Here is a 16,104-nt window from a genome sequence, read left to right on the forward strand (position 1 = left end):
TGATATGGGTTTCGCATTCTTTCTAGAATTGAAAATTAACTTGTGCATCATCAAACAAATAATTATCAAAGTCGGGAATGGTCTATATAACACAAAATGGCTTCAATAAAATCCACTGTAAGACAGAAAAAAGACTTCGCTGTACCCAGCTGCAGTACTTGTTCTAACATGGAAAAGTTATCAAGCTACTGTGGCAGAACAGGTAGACTACATCAAGATGCAAACATTTCAAACTCAACATGACAGACATATCTAAAGACGAACACAGTTAACTAGACTACGACGGAAATCAACAGACTGAACCATTAAATTCCCACTCCGAGGACACTACAGGATGCTACAGGTGCAGCTACTAGGGCCTCTTACCGACTATTACTGAAGTGTGCATTGCAAGCTCGGGCCATCAGAATCACAAGTACAGGACGTATAGCTTTCCCTCGTCCATCAAAATAATATTCACACATGTCTTTCAGCTCCGATGTCGAAACCAGCAACTCCTACAACCAAAGGAAAGAATACAGTCTACTGAAATGCAGCAAATAAATCAAAGAAAAACATAAATGAACTGAAACAGCAAGTGACATTATGTTTAAAAATAAAATGTTAAGAGGCTTAACTGTTAACATTGCATTCTTGACAAAATTCAATATAGATCATCATTGTACCAAAATGTGTGATGCCAGAGGTGCTGAACTGAACAAGATCGATAATTAGCAACAGGATTTGAAGGATAAATGTACTAATTTGTAAGAACTATGTAGGCCACCCATAAGATCCCTGCCGTTCCGAAGCATTGTGTCTCTTAGAAGCTGGTAGAAAAAACATATGTCATAGCCCCTCTAATTTTGAGGCAGGAGACCAGAATTCATTCTGAATAAGTGTCCTCAGTTTCCACCCCTCTGTGCATCATGCTTTGTTCCAGTAAAGAGAATCTGTTCAGCCTTACTATACTTGACATTTGGACACATCACTTCATTGAAACTTTTTTGGCCTCAGAATAGAACCATGCAAGACATAGTCTATCATTTTGCTGCTAGTCATCGCCTTGTCATTCAAGAATGGTCGGAGCAATTGTGCATGCATGCCCTGTGCACAAAGCATACATGTGTGCCATTCCCGGGGACAAATGTTTTTGGTGCATGTCAATGTCAAAGCCAAAGCGTTGGTTGAACAGAATTAAGAACATTCCTCCAGCAAGCAAGCAGGAATGATGGATTCAATAACCCCCAACAATCTCAGATTAATTTTACTGCCCTCCCAACCGCCCTATTTTTATGAAGAAAATGAGTCGGGGATGATTGGCCAAGAAATAAAACCCAAATACTGCTGCAAAAAATAAATTACACATGTGAAATCAGTTTTCTACTGCACATCAGATATTTCATGAGACATCAAATAATGTCTCCCAGTAAAATATTGTGTACAGCAATTCATATTGTTTTCAGTTGTGGGTCATATGCAGAAGCGAACACCAATATTAAACAACGAGGAGAATGGGGGGAAAGCACTGACTGAGAAGTTTTTATCCTTTCCAAATGCATAGTCAGGGCTTTAATTTATCCAACAAAAGAATTATGTAACTTGTCGTCTTCAGTCAGTTTAAAATCTTGTGTCAGTTTAACTGAACATAATTTTCAGCTTTGAGAATGCCCTTTATATTTTTTTTAAGACATAAAAGATAGAAAAGTACTCTTATAGAGACTAACATTAAATTGATTGTGTTTTTAACAAAGTATATGTATACAGTAGTTACATAAAATTGACTGGCACAAACTCAAGCAGGGCGTTGGTAGTTATGGGGAACATTTAAGCAGTACAAATTTAGGTCCCACTTAGGAGACGAATGATCATATGGGAATTGGCCAACTATAAATGTGCCATTTCTCAAATTCAGCCTTTCGAAGTGCAGTAACCATAACAGTCTATTCCTTTGATTTTGTGCAACCTTGTCTCTCCACTCACTATCATAATTCATTGTGTATTTATGTAATTTCAAATAACACATTAACCCCCAGCAATCGCCTGATTTTATTTCTGCATTTACCTGCATCACCCGCTCTCCTGTGCACTTCTTGGGAGTAGCCATTTTGGTTAAGATGTAAAATGTTTAAAATAATAAATTTGCACATCTGCTGTGATAAGGATTTTGTTTTAATTGAAGGCCGCTTTAGATCAGTACACGCTGGCCACCATCACGTCTCAGATTCCTTTTATAGCTGGCAGGATGGTTCCAACCTATGCCTACTGAGATATTGGGTAAATGCAGTAGGATTCCCTGAGCAAACAGGTTCTCAATCTTGCACCTGAATTAAGGATTATGTGTAAATCTCCCAAATGAGATAGGTTTCTGAACTGCCACAGATGCCAACTTTGATCCATTTCCTCTTAGGGGATACCAACATGGTGATCTGCCTAGGATTCCTATTCTCGTGTGTAACACCAGGGTTCCAGATTTATGTTTTAAAGTAAGTACTGTGACAAATCCAGGGAATGAGTCCCCTCTCCCCAAGGGGGAACCATCCCCTTTGGGACTTGAGAGCCCACTTAGCTTAACACCCCTTGAGGACAGGGCAAGCAGGATTCCACTGGGGTTACGCCCCTTTGAGGACAGGCAAACCCTACATAGGGATATGTGTTATCTTTCCTTGTCACAAGGAATCACATAGGTTTGTGTGGGAATTGACAACTCTAATGGGTTTTCAGTGCATATAAGCGAGGGTTGGTATAGTTTCTGACCCTCTTAGGCGCTGTGCTTAAATCAACCTGGCGAATGAGAGATAAGGCGGCACAAAAAGGCCTGCTGAGCCACACGGAAGTACCTTCCTCCTCGGGGTGTGTGGCCTGGGAAAAGACTATGGCAGCAGATGTGGTGTTAAGAGCTGCAGTGGAGCCCGCAGAATGCTTGGTTGATGAGACACAGCAAAGGAGAATGAGATCTGGTATAGACAGCACAGCAAAGGGAGCTGGAGACACCGGCCCACGAAGACTATCACAAGGAAACTCTAAGCCACTGCCAAACCCTGCAAAGAGCTGTCAGGAAGGGAGCACCTGCTCCAACCAAGCCAAAGGAAGGAGTCGAGCAAGACTGCCACCTTCCCCAACCCGCCCAGCCTGAGGAGCACTGCCTGGAGGCAACATGTACGCTGTGGCTCAGAGGGAGTGGGCGGCATGGTCAATTTGCATCCAAAGCGGGGTGAAAGCCTAACGACCCCAGGACGAGGTGAAATCCTAACCACCCCAAAGCAGGGTGAAAGCCTAACAACCCTAGGGTGGATAAAAAACAAATGACCCCTGGGCAGGGTGAAAACAAGAACACCCCAAGAGGGATAAAAGGCAGAGCAAGAAGGCACAGGGGCAGCAAGGCGAGCACAGCAGACAGCACGAGATGGCTAATGGCTAATCAGGAGCGACAGTTCAAACTAAGCAGAAAGACGGCAGGAATCGAAAGGGTGGCTAAAGTGGCCTTGCCCCTTTCGTCCCATACCCACAGAACCTTTCGAAAGCCTAAGACCGCGGACAATAGCACAAGTGTCTTGCAGCAGATGTCAACGGTACACGGGGCAAGCCTACGCCGATCAGCAGGAGTGAGGGAAGCTCCCGCAACAGTACCAGCCTTGACTCCAGCAAAGCCAAAACCCAAGCGGTTCAGCACAGCCAGTGAGTCGAGGGTAGAATCGATAAGAACCGGGCTGGTTTAAGTCGGCGAATCGCCAGTGGCAAGTCTGAACCAAGGTTAACGAACTGTGTAATGAACTGTTAAGAGGAGATCAGCTGCGGAGAGTAAACCGGCACCACGTGGGTGCCAACTCAAGAGACTCTGGTCGATCCCCATCAGAGCGAACCTACGGTTACCAGAAGGCCATAGGAAAGTCACTGAAAGAGGTCATGCAGGAGGCTCTGTAAAATCCCCATACAATCGAAAGACTTTGATCTACACGAATGTGAAAGCAAGGGAAGTGAATCCTGTGAATTCAAATTAATGTGAAGTTGGTAAGGGTCCGAGCCCGACGGAGGCATATCCACGTGTGAAGTCTGCACCCAAATATTGGCATTCAGGAGCGGTCAGTGCCCAAAAGAGGGTGGCTGAGATTTGAGAAGGGTCAGCACACAGAAGAGGGGGACCCAGTGGTGAACCTATCACCCAGTGAACATTTCATTCGTTAAAGGAACTTTATTTTGGAACCAGAGAGGCCCTCGAAAGCGAGAAAACATAGCTTTCCCGGGTCTTGATATCATTAAAGATCTTTCTAGGGATTTGCGCCCAGAAAAGGGGAAAAGTCGTCACCCAATGCCCATGGAAAAGAGACTGTGTATTTGTTTTGTTAGTTGAATACGTCAGGTCCTCGAAGGCAAGAGACTTTCAAGAAAAGAAGACTTAGCCATCGACGGTCCTGAGGGCTGCCATTAGAACTGTTGTCTCGTGCTGGAGAAGCCCGAGACTGTACTGTGCTCCAAGATCCCACCTTACCCCGTGCTCAAAACGTGGGGAAGGTGGACCCAGGCTACCGCACCCTGACATAATATTTGAGAACACTTTTTTCTTTTGTTGAGAAATATCCCACACCCTTTTTTGAATTAGCTGTAAGGTTTGGCAATAGGTTTCTTAGTATAGGCCCTTTTATTTTACACAACGCCACTAGGACTGGTTTATTTTTAATTTGATGGTTGACGCTTGCTCCCATCTTAGATTTAGGTTTAGGTTTAGATTAGGTATTTTTCCAACCTTCGTACAACTTCACTGAACTGTGATCACTTGTGTCTGTCTTACTTGTTGCCACCATGAGTTCCTCACAGTGGTCTCAGATCTTTTGACATGCATAGGTCAACAATTGACGACAGTCCGCTGTTACCGTGCCCTTGTCTACCAAGTCCTTATTAGCCTGCAATATCTCCAGTTCCGCCGTACCCCATCTGTTTTCCATAAGGTCACCGACGGGCCATGTAGATATGTTCCAGGCTGTAGCTATTCAACATTAGGCAACATCAACAGGAATCTAACCAATTTATTCTGTGACTTGTGTCTCTTCCCTTCCGAGGGTATTCTCCACAGACACCCTTGGGTTGCACTCCAGCCTCGTAATTAGTTTATCTCCTTAATAAACGCTTCCCAGTACCTCGCTATAATTCTGCAATCCCAGATCATATGCAGTGTCCCGACTGGCCTATCCCACATCTCAGACATTCATCACGGAGAGTCCCATTCATCGCTCAGAGCATGGTTGCGGTCACATACACTCTGTATAGCAGGCTAAACTGAATCAGTTGGAATCTAGTGTTCCGTGACACCTTCCGGACCTGTTCCCAAATCTTAGCCCACTCTTTTTCTGATATCTGAAACCCTCCATTTACCTTTCACTTTTAATTCCTTGTGGGATACTTCCTCCTGTAGATCCTGATAAATACGGGAGATGTTCACCTTCTCCCCTGTCTGATCTAATAGCAGTTTCATTAACGGATTGATAGACGGTTCCTTTGGTATTCCCTCCCATATCTCTGCTAGCATCTTAACTACCGCCCCTTATGCCAGAAATAATCCCTTGGGTGACCGTACTTTGCACACCACTCCAAGAACGTCAGAATCCCTTCCACAAACAGGTCCCCTACAACACAGCATCCCTTTTCACAGAGCCTCTCGGCTCCAATCCTGTTGATAGCCTGCCTTAATGTCAGGTCTGAACTCCAGGGCATGGTCCCACTTTACAGTCCCTTAAATTGCCTCTTCCTCATATTTCTTCTACACCTCTCTGACCGCCTGGAACTCATTTGTCATCCCCTTATTTTCCACTGTGTCCCATAGCAATTCCACCACTAATCGGTGTGCCGGTAATTTTCCCACCAGCCCTTCCAGAACCTCTCCACCCACATGCCCCCATTCCAACACAGTTTGCAGTTGAGCTGCTGTAAAATAGCCATCATAGCACAGTAAACGGAGGCCTCCCTCCGATCCCGGATGTCATAACGTTGCCAGTGATACCCTCCTCCTCCCAGTGTTCCACAGTAGTTCCCCCGATGTTTTCATCCAACATTTTAAAAAACACCTTTTTAATCACATACGGTATGGTGGTGAAGTAGTAGCGCAGTCTCTGAATTAACATTTTACACAGCGCCACCCTTCCCATAAGGGAGAGGGGCAGTCCTTTCCAAAACTGTATAGTCTCTCCTAATTTAGTCAGAGTACTCCCTGTATCGTGCACAAATGTTTCTTCCATTTCGTGGAATATTCGACTATTTCTCGTTATTTACCCTAAACCCTGATATTTTCAAAAATTCCGCAGCACCTGGAACAGCATTGGCAGATTATATCGCGGACTGACCACATAAAACAGATCATCCGCGTAGAGCGAGACAAAGTGTCTCACTCCCCCCACTAAAATGCCAGCCACCCCCATCTTCTGTCGTAGAAACCCTGCCAACAGCTCCAGAGCCATTGAAAATAAAAATCGGGAACACAGAGCATCCCTGCCTAGTCCCTGTTAGGGAGAATTCTCTGTTTAGGCTGAATTTCCTAACCTAGCGAGTCCCCCAGCAGCTTTGCTGGATTTTTGGGGTTTATTTTTTTCTCCTGCCAAGAGTGGGACTCTTTTACCCTCACTCTTGGGCATGATTTGAGTGTGTTTATTTGAATCTAGATGTGTTTAATGGGCTATGGGGTCTTTTACTCCATAGGGCTTCATGTGTTTTTGTGATGTGTGTTACACAGCACCCTCTGTGCAGTAACACAGGGGTGTCATAGTGACCCCCCAGTATAGACTCCATACCCTGGGACTGACTACTGTCTCCCAGGGCATGTAAAGTCACCATTGACTTTACTAGTCTTAAATTCTGAACAGAACCAGTACAAACCATCATATTGTGGACGTACTGGCTGGGGTAATTCAATTGCCCTGGGGTCTGTTAGTCGAGGGGGCACGTCTCTGTCCCCCCTGATCGAGTTTTGGCTGGTGGCAGTGGATACTACTTTTTATATTCAACCGCAAATATTTTCCTATGGGATTTCCCATTGTTTTAGGCTACTATCTTTATTTAATTATTTACGGTAGCCTCGAACATACCGCCGGTTTATTTAATTAATATTAATTCTCCGGTTGCTATTTTTTGCCAAAACTTGATTCTAAAATGGCGTTTGTGTTCTCTTCTGAGACTCCAACCCAAGTCGAGCCCTTTGTTCCACTTTTTGGCGGGCTTCTCCACAGAAGCCCTCCAAAGTGGTGCCACTTTGTCTGGGGTACTTAGGAGGGGTGGAGGGAAATGTAGGCACCCTGGACTGAGTTGCCTAGGCAACTCAAGTCGCACTCCATCCTGATTGGCCCAAGTGAGCATGTTTGAGTGACAGCTAGGCTGAGTGAATGGGGGTTTGCTGCATAAAAGCAGGGCTTTGGGGACTGGAACTTCAGAAGTCGCCACAGGACCTAAGAATCTGACGAGGGAGAAGCTGAGCCGACCTGCCACGACACCACCACCGGTGGAGCCCTGCTGGACTGCCTCACCACTTTTCCCAACGACAGAGGAGATCTCCGGCCGGAGAGTCTTCTTCCTTTGACTGGTGGGGATAATCAGTTTCACCGTCTTTTCGCTTTCCCGACGTACCTCGTGGCCGCCTTGCCTCTGCCAAGCACCCCGGCAACCAGGATACCATGTTTTACCACGACTGCGAAACAAAGGTACCACCTTTAACCGGAAAACTCTGCGGCTGGTTTCTGCCCTGGTAGCGCAACGACCTTCATCTTTCCTCCAAGTCGAGATCGTCTCTTCCCCTGGATGACGACGCAACTTGCACCCACTACCAGGAACAACTGCCACCGCTGGAGGATCCTTCCCACTTAAGGTACCGTGTCCCGCCTGGCTTCCCTTGCTACCGACTGTACGGGGTAGATTTAGCCCCCGGCTTTCGAACCTGGGTTAGCCTGGGACACCATGGCTAAACTTTCCTAAGCCTCTCTAAACTCTTTTTGAACCCTCTGCAAGACTTTCTAAGCCTAGTGTAACTGTGTGATCTTGGGCGCATTTGTGCTCTGCTCTCTCTAAGAGGGGGCCCAGCCTTTGGACTTTGGCTCACCAGTGACTTTTATTCTTCTGCCTTGCAACAGTGTTCCTGAATCTTAGAGTGGTGTACCTTTCCATATTCTGTCTTTTTCCCTCCCTTTCTCACAAACTTATTGGAGTGCAATCTAGTTAAGCGCGCACCTCTGTATGAAAATAAGTGGTGTTTTACTGTGACTTATCTAATAAGGAAAAGGGGTGTATATATTACAATAGTAACTGTGTTTAGAATATTTTACAATAAGAGTGCTGGAGTATTTCAAACAGTGTTTTTTTAAATAAATAATTATATACTTTGATACCAAAGCTCTGGTCAGTGTTTGCTTGTATTGTGGTATCTGAGTGCCTATTGTGTATACTTTGCATACTGCCTAACTCTTCTTGAGGGAAGTCTGACTGCTCAGCCACAGCTACCAGGTAAATCTGGGTGGTGCAGACTCCTACCAAGTGGGTTTAATGCCAACACCTGTAGTCTTAAATCTCTTGCAGTGGTCCCTAAGGGAACTGCACAGGTTTCTGCCTAACAGTCCCTCTACCTAGCTGCCATTGTCCGGACACCCAATCGTTGGTTCTCACCACCGCCAGTGGTCTATTGTATAAGAGGCCTAGCCATCTCTGAAAATGTGTACCAAACCCATATTTTTTCAGCACCCAGAATAGCTAGCTCCATTTCTAGGGAATCAAATGCCTTCATGGCATCGAAGGTAGCTAATGCCAGCTCATCCTTCTGGGCCTTGACTTGGTCCATTACATGATACAGTCGACCAATGTTCATTGCTGTGTGCCTCCCTCTAATAAAGCCACACTGGTTGGGTGTACCAGCACCAGAGCCACTCTCGCCAGTCTGGTTGCCAAGATCTTTCCCAATATTTTCCCCCATCTACGTTCAGAAATAAAATGGGACGATACAACAATCCAATGGGTCCTTCCGTTCCTTCAGCAAGACAGTTATAATGGCTTCCCTAAGATTCCGGGAGGATACTGTAGAGGAGGAGCCAAGTACCTCTACTGGAAGTCCCGCCCCTGATGGCGAAGTAGCGAATCAAGCAACATTTTGGGAGCAAAATGAAGATTGCACATGCGCAAAAGCACTGAAGAAAATGCAAAGCTGTTTTTATAAATATACACATGCAGTAATGCTAGTAGACAAAGTAATCATAAGGCTGGCTATACTTGGCGAATAGACTGCAGGCGGTGCCGCCAATATATACATAAGTGTGTATAGAATCTGGATGTTTCACAATGCATTTTTTTCCCCAACATTGTTTTTATTGTTTTTTGTGTCATAACAAGCATTGCAAATATTCAACTATTACATGCTTTTCTGACTTGTCGTGGCACTTAAGAGAAGAAAACTGCAATTAGCATAATTAAATCATAACAAAACATGGATTTTCTTCAAGAACAGAACCAGTAAAAACTGGAGGGGGGGGGGGCTGTATACATAGTAGGGACAGAAAAGACTGCTTCATTCACAGTTGGCGTATTGTTAACTGTCAGTATGTCTCTGTGTGTGGGCTTAGGATGGGTTCCTCCAGCAGAAGCCTCTGCAGGTTTGTGCCTCTAGACTGCACAGCCTTTAGCGACTTGGTTGTAAGCAGGGGACTTTCCGCGCGCCGACTATGTGTTGTGTCCCTTTCTTTTAAGTCCTGGGTTTCCATCCAACGCAGCGCCAGGGGCTGTCTTGCCACCCCAGGGAACTGCTGCACATATTCCAGGAAGGGGGCCCAGGTGCGCTCAAATTTAGACCTGTTGCCGAGTCTGATGGCAGTAACTTTCTCGGCTGCTACGATTTCCCAACATTTGGACCACCACATTTGCGTAGACGGACCCTCCGGGTTTTTCCATAATCTTGCGATGGAGATTTTGGCGGCTGTTAGAAGGTGAGAGCAGAGGTCCGCCATGCAGCCTGTTAAGGGGAATTGGCCATCTCCTGTCGCGCCCAGCAGCACGATTCCCGGATCCAAGGGGATAGTGAGCCCGGTGATTTCTTTGATTTGTTCCAGGGTGTTCTTCCAGAATTGGGTGGCTTTTGGGCAAGTCCAAAAAAGGTGGAACAGGGTTCCTCGGTCTGGGCAGCCCCTCCAACACTGAGCCGGGATGGCTGAATTGCACTCGTTTAGAATTTCCGGGGTACGGTACCACCTGTAGCAGACTTTGAACGCCCCTTCTTTGTTCATCATGCATTTTGAGCTTTTTTGCGCTCTGGTCCAGATGTGATACCATTCCTCCAGTTCAATCGTTCTTCCGATGTCTTCTTCCCATTTTAGCATGTACGGCTCTTTTTTGGTAGGGTCTGTTCTATCCAATATTTTGTATAGCGTGGAGATTTTCCCCCTCGGAGGGTTAGCAGTGAGGGTGTGCTGCCATGTTTCTTGACCTGCTCATTCGACAGCCAATGCCTCAATTGCATGTAGCGAAACCTTTCGGTCACCGGAATCTGAAATTTAGTTTTGCACTCCTCGAAATTTAGTGGGCGGCCGTTCTCGAAGAAGTTTGCCATGATCTTTAAGCTCCCGGCTCGCCATTTGCCAAAATGAGTTGGTGCGGTTCCCGGGGAAAGGTCTTGGTTGTCCCAAATTGGTGTGAGGAGTCCCATTGTACTTCAGCATTTCCATATGTGGGCTGCCTTTCTCCAGCTAGCCACTGTGTTCCTCGTTGAGGGTAGAGGGCCCAGGTGTTGGGACCCCTTGGGTTCTTTGCAGTGGGGAAGCGTCTCGATCGGGGTCTTGCTCCAATCTTCTTCCATTTGTAGCCACCGGGGGCGGTTGGCGAGAAGTTTCCAAGCAAAGGCTGGGGCCAGCTGAGCTGCGAGACAGTACCTAGCCACGTCCGGGACACCTAGGCCGCCCGTTGCGGCGCTCCAGAGCATGATGCGTTTCGGGATGCGTGAATTCTTTCCTTCCCAGACAAGGTTCAGTATGTCCCCTTGCAGCTTTTGTAGGGCTTTTTCCAGGATCGCCACTGGAAGGGCCTGTGCAAAGTATAGTAGCCGTGGGGTTAAATTCATTTTTATCGCCGTGATCCGACCAAACCATGAGATTTTTCCTTTTCTCCAGCGTCCGGTGTCTTTTTTCAGCTCTCTGAAGAGTGCCGGAAAGTTTGTCTTGTACAGCTTCTCACTTTTGTTGGGTAAATGAACTCCTAGGTAGTTAATGCTCCTTTTTGCCCATGGGATCTGGAGCTCGGCTTCCAGTGCAGTCTTGCGTTTTCTTGGGACATTGATGCCCATCGCCACCGATTTGGAGATGTTTATTGTGAACCCCGAGGCTGTGCGGAATTCTTCAAGGGTTTGCCAGAGGGCTCCCATAGATTCGGTCGTGTGGGTGAGTGTGAGCAGCACATCGTCCACATATAGGGCTATTTTGTAGGATTCCCTTTTGATTGCAAGCATGTGTATCGATGGGTTCAAGCGGACTCTGTCCGCGAATGGCTCCATAGATAAGGCGAAGATGAGTGGGGGGACATCCCCGTCCTGTGCCTCTGGTTATGTTGATTTTGCCGGATTTGGCCCCATTTAAACACAGGCTCGTGGAGGGACTTTGGTAGTTGGCTAGGACCCATTTTACGAAGTTCGGACCAAAGCCAAAATGCAGTAAAGTTTCCTTTATGTAACCCCAGTCGAGCATGTCAAATGCCTTATGCGCATCAAGGGAGAGGACTGTCAGCTTCGAGCCCATTCGGTTTGCCGAGTCTATGATGTTGATGGTTCTGCGGATATTGTCCTGAGTGCCGTGCCCCGCCCCGGAATGAAGCCTGCTTGGTCTGGATGGATGATCTCTGGGAGGAGTGGGGCCAGCCTGTTTGCCAATATTTTAGCATATATTTTTGCATCGTTATTCAGAGGAGTTATAGACCTGTATGATGCGCATTGTGCCCGGTCTTTCCCATGTTTTGGGATCAGCACCGTCAGATTCATTCATGGTCGCTGTAGTGGACCCTGTAGCGAGAATTGAGTTGTATAGGTTTGCCAGGTGGGGTGCTAGCAGGTAAGCAAACTTCTTGTAGAATTATGGAGTCAGCCTGTCCGGTCCGGGCGTAGTGTTTTTCAGGAGGTGGATCGTCTTGCTTACTTCCTCAACTGAGATTGGGCGCTCCAGGTCAGGCATTAGGGGATGTGGTTGCTTCTTTGAGATTGGGGCCAGGAATTGCGCGATGGCCGGACCTGGCGTCGGGGGTCCTGCCATGATTTCTTCATGATGCTGGACCATCGTCTCGAGCTTTTCTGGGTCCAGATGGTGAAGGGTGCCATTTTTGTCAGCCAGGCTTTGGATGTAGTTCCTGGTTTGGAGTTTTCTCAACTTATGTGCTAGGAGCCGGTTAGCTTTATTACTGTTGAGGTAATAGAATTGCTTGGTATAAGTTAATGCTCTGGCGGCCCGATCTGCTCCCTTTTTACTCTTTTAAGTTCTCGGTTCGTTGTTTTCGTGTGGCGCTGTTTGAGCTTGTTTTCCAGTTCTACTAGCCTTTCCTCCAGCTTTCGTTGCTTCAGCAGATTTTGACGCTTGAGTCTGGCTGTTGTGTCCATTGCCACTCCTCGGATTACTGGTTTCATAGCGTCCCACACCGTTGAGGAGTCTGGGGTTGTATTCTCGGTGACGTAATTCTGAAGCGCCTCAGCGAGGTCAGAGCTGGCAGCTGCATCGGCCACGATGTAATCTTGCATTTTCCATTGCCGTTGGGTGGGTTCTGGGACTCCATGCAGAAGCAGCATCATCGGAGCCGGCGCATGATCTGAGATTGCTATATGCCCAATTTGGATTTCCTCCTCATAGGGGGCCATTGTGTTAGCGGCGAGTAGGAGATCAATCCGCGAGTACCCTCTGTGGACATGCAAGAAGAAGGTATAGTCCCTTTCTCCCTGGTTACGCAGTCTCCATATGTCAATCGTCTCAGTTTCCCGTAGGAATTCGGCCATGGCCAAGGCTTTGCTGTAGTCTTCCCTGGAGGATGGTAGGGTCTTATCGACACTCGGGTCTGGGGGAAGGTTAAAGTCTCCTCCAATTAGTAGCTGGCCGGCGGAGAAAGCAGTGATGATCTGGAGGAGGTTGCGAAGAAATTGGTCCTGCTCTTTGGACTATGGATTGCCACTAAGGTAATAGGTAGTTCAACTAGGAGGCCTTTTAGGAGCAAGAATCTCTCCTCTGCGTCTCTTTTGATGGTAATCTGAGTTAATGGCAGGTTTTGACTCAGCAGGATTGCAACTCCTCTTTTTTTCTGTGCGGCAGAGGTGAAGTAACATTTAGGGTAGCGTCGGAAAGGTATCCATTTTTCGTCCTCTGTGTTAAGCAGAAACCTGTGCAGTTCCCTTGGGGAACACTGCAAAAGATTTAAGACTACAGGTATAGCAGTAAACCCACTTGGTAGCAGTCCGCACCACCCAGATTTACCTGGTAGCTGTGGCTGAGCAGTCAGACTCCCCTCAAGAAGAGTTAGGCAGTATGTAAAGTATACACAATATGTACCCAGACACAATAGCACAAGCAAACACTGACCAGAGCTTGGTTTCAAAAGTATATAGTTATTTATTTTTTTAAGAACACATAAGTTGAAAACACTCTAGCAAAGTATAGTAAAAAAACACTTCAAACACAGTTATAATGAAAGCAGTTCCGACCCTTACTCCTATCTAGACAACTCTAAGTTAACACCACATAATTAAAACAGAGGTGAGCGCTTAACGTTAGATGACACTCTAGTAGGTTCAAGAAAGGGATAAAAAGAACAGAAATGGGTTAAACACACCACTCTAAGGTCCAGAACACTTGCAATAGGCTCAAAGAAGCACAAAGTCACAAGTGAGCAAGGGTCACTAGGCAGGGCCCACTCTTAGAGTAGCCGGAGCGAAAATGTGCCCAAGATCACACTGTTATTAGGGATTCAAAGTCTTGCAAAGAGTTAGAAAGAGTTTAGAGTGGCTTAGAAAGTTTAGCCAGGGTGTCCCAGGCACTCCCAGGGTCGAAAGCCGGGGGCTAAATCTACCCCGTACAGTCGGTAGCAAGGGAAGCCAGGCGGAACACGGTACCTTAAGCGGAAAGGATCCTCCAGCGGTGGCAGTTGTTCCAGGCAGTGGCAGCAAGGCTCGACGTCGGTCAGGGGAGAAGAAGTTCTCGCTGAAGAGCAGAAGAAGAAGGTCGTTGCACTGCCCGGGAAGAAACCAGCCGCGGAGTCCTCCGGTTAAAGGGTTGTACCGACTTTCGTGGTTGGGGTAAAAGTGGTGGGGTTCCGGTTGCCGGGGTGCTTGGCACTGGCAAGGCGGCCACGAGATACCTCGAGAAGCGAAAAGAAGGCGAAAACTGGTTGTCCCCACCAGTCAAGGGAAGGAGCCACTCCGTTAAGAGTTCTCCTCGGTCGTCGGGAAAAGTGGTGAGACGGTTCAGCAGGGCTCCACCGGGCGGTGTCGTCGAAGCAGGTCGGCTCAGCTCTTCCCTCGTCGGATTCTTGGTCCTGTGGCGACTTCTGAAGTTCCAGTCCCCAAAGCCCTGCTTTTATGCAGCAAACCCCCATTCACCCAGCCTAGCTGTCACTCAAACATGCTAAGTGGTGAGCCGGCCGGCTCACCACTTGGGCCAATCAGGACGGAGTGCGACTTGAGTTACCAAGGTAACTCAGTCCAGGGTGCCTAAATCCCCCTCCACCCCTCCTAAGTACCCCAGACAGAGTGGCACCACTTTGGAGGGCTTCTGTGGAGAAGCCCGCCAAAAGTGGAACAAAGGGCTCCACTTTGGGTCAGAGTTACAGAGGCGAACGCCAACGCCATTTTAGAATCAAGTTTTGGCAAAAAGTCCCAACCGGAGTTATAATAATAAATATATAAACCGGCGGTATGTTTAAGGCTACCGTAAATAAATAATTAAATGTGTTAGCCTAAAACAATGGGAAATCCCATAGGGAAATATTCGCGGTCGAATATAAAAAGTAGTTTCCACTGCCACCAGCCAAAACTCGATCAGGGGGGACGGAGACGTGCCCCCTCGACTAACAGACCCTGGGGCAATCGAATTGCCCAAGCCAGTACGTCCACAATATGATGGTTTGTACTGGTTCTGTTCAGGATCCAAGACTAGCAAAGTCTTTGGTGACTTTACATGCCCTGGGAGACAGTAGTCAGTCCCAGGGTATGGAGTCTATGTTGGGGAGTCCCTAGGACACCCCTGGGTCACGGCACAGAGGGTGCTGTGTAACCCACATCACAAAAATACATGAGGCCCTATGGAGTAAAAGACCCCATAGCCCATTCAACACAAGGTTTAACCAAGAAAACACACTTCAACATGTCCAAGAGTGAGGGTAAAAGAGTCTCACTCTTGGCAGGAGAAAAAAAGAAACCCCAGAAATCCAGCAAAGCTGCTGGGGGACTCACTAGGTAGGGAAATTCAGCCTAAACAGAGAATTCTCCCTAACACTCTGCTATCAGGTGAGTTTCCTGGAGGTAGACAATGTCAGCTGCTAATTGGTCTAGTCTATGTTCCACCGACTTCCGCTTTCTTGGGGCGTTGAGACCTTGTACATTCCTAGTCGTGATGGCAAGTGTTTTGTTTAACAAAGCCATCCTTTGAGCCCAAGATAAATCAGTTCGTACTCTTCCCAGAAGGTTTCTTGTTCAGAACCTTTTGGTTCCTTTTTCCCCCATGCCTCCCCCTCCGTGTGGACCCCCCTCCTTTAACCCCCTCCCCCCCACGCCCCCAACAATAACAAGGTTTCCGGACCAGCCTTCAACCAACGCGGCAGCCGGCCGGACCGGTGTAGTCCCTCTGATGGAGGCAACTGTGCCTCTTCCGTTGCCCAGTAAAGTACAGGTTGAGAATATTCAGCATCTGATCGTTGGCGGGGTTAAAACCTATTTTCGATGGTGTTCGGGTCTCCCTCCCCGGGCCAGACGGACTCATGGGTCGTATGGGTGGTCTTGACTTGAAGGTCCCAGGGGATGGATAGTCCGTGTTATGGGACCAGCCGTAGCTGTCTCAGTTTCACTTCCCACTGGGAAGGTGATAAGCCTGGGAAGGGGCTTGGAGACTCCCCCGGTTGAAGTTGTAGTTGGTGGAGGCCTCTTTCTTAGAGGTC

The 16,104-nt window shown here is 47.4% G+C and overlaps 1 protein-coding gene across 2 annotated transcripts in view; it reads right to left on the bottom strand.

Moving 5' to 3' along the window:
• PDSS1 (decaprenyl diphosphate synthase subunit 1) overlaps nt 1-16,104 on the bottom strand; it is a 664,271-nt gene that overhangs the window by 442,171 nt on the left and 205,996 nt on the right. For both annotated transcript variants that reach the window (XM_069648132.1, XM_069648131.1), the window contains exon 4: nt 367-497. In XM_069648132.1, the coding sequence (XP_069504233.1) occupies nt 367-497 (131 nt within the window). The remainder of the gene's footprint in view (nt 1-366; nt 498-16,104) is intronic.

This window comes from Ambystoma mexicanum, chromosome 2q (genome assembly GCF_040938575.1).
Source record: "Ambystoma mexicanum isolate Mex_15411 chromosome 2q, UKY_AmexF1_1, whole genome shotgun sequence".
In the NCBI taxonomy this organism is placed as follows: Eukaryota; Metazoa; Chordata; class Amphibia; order Caudata; family Ambystomatidae; genus Ambystoma; species Ambystoma mexicanum.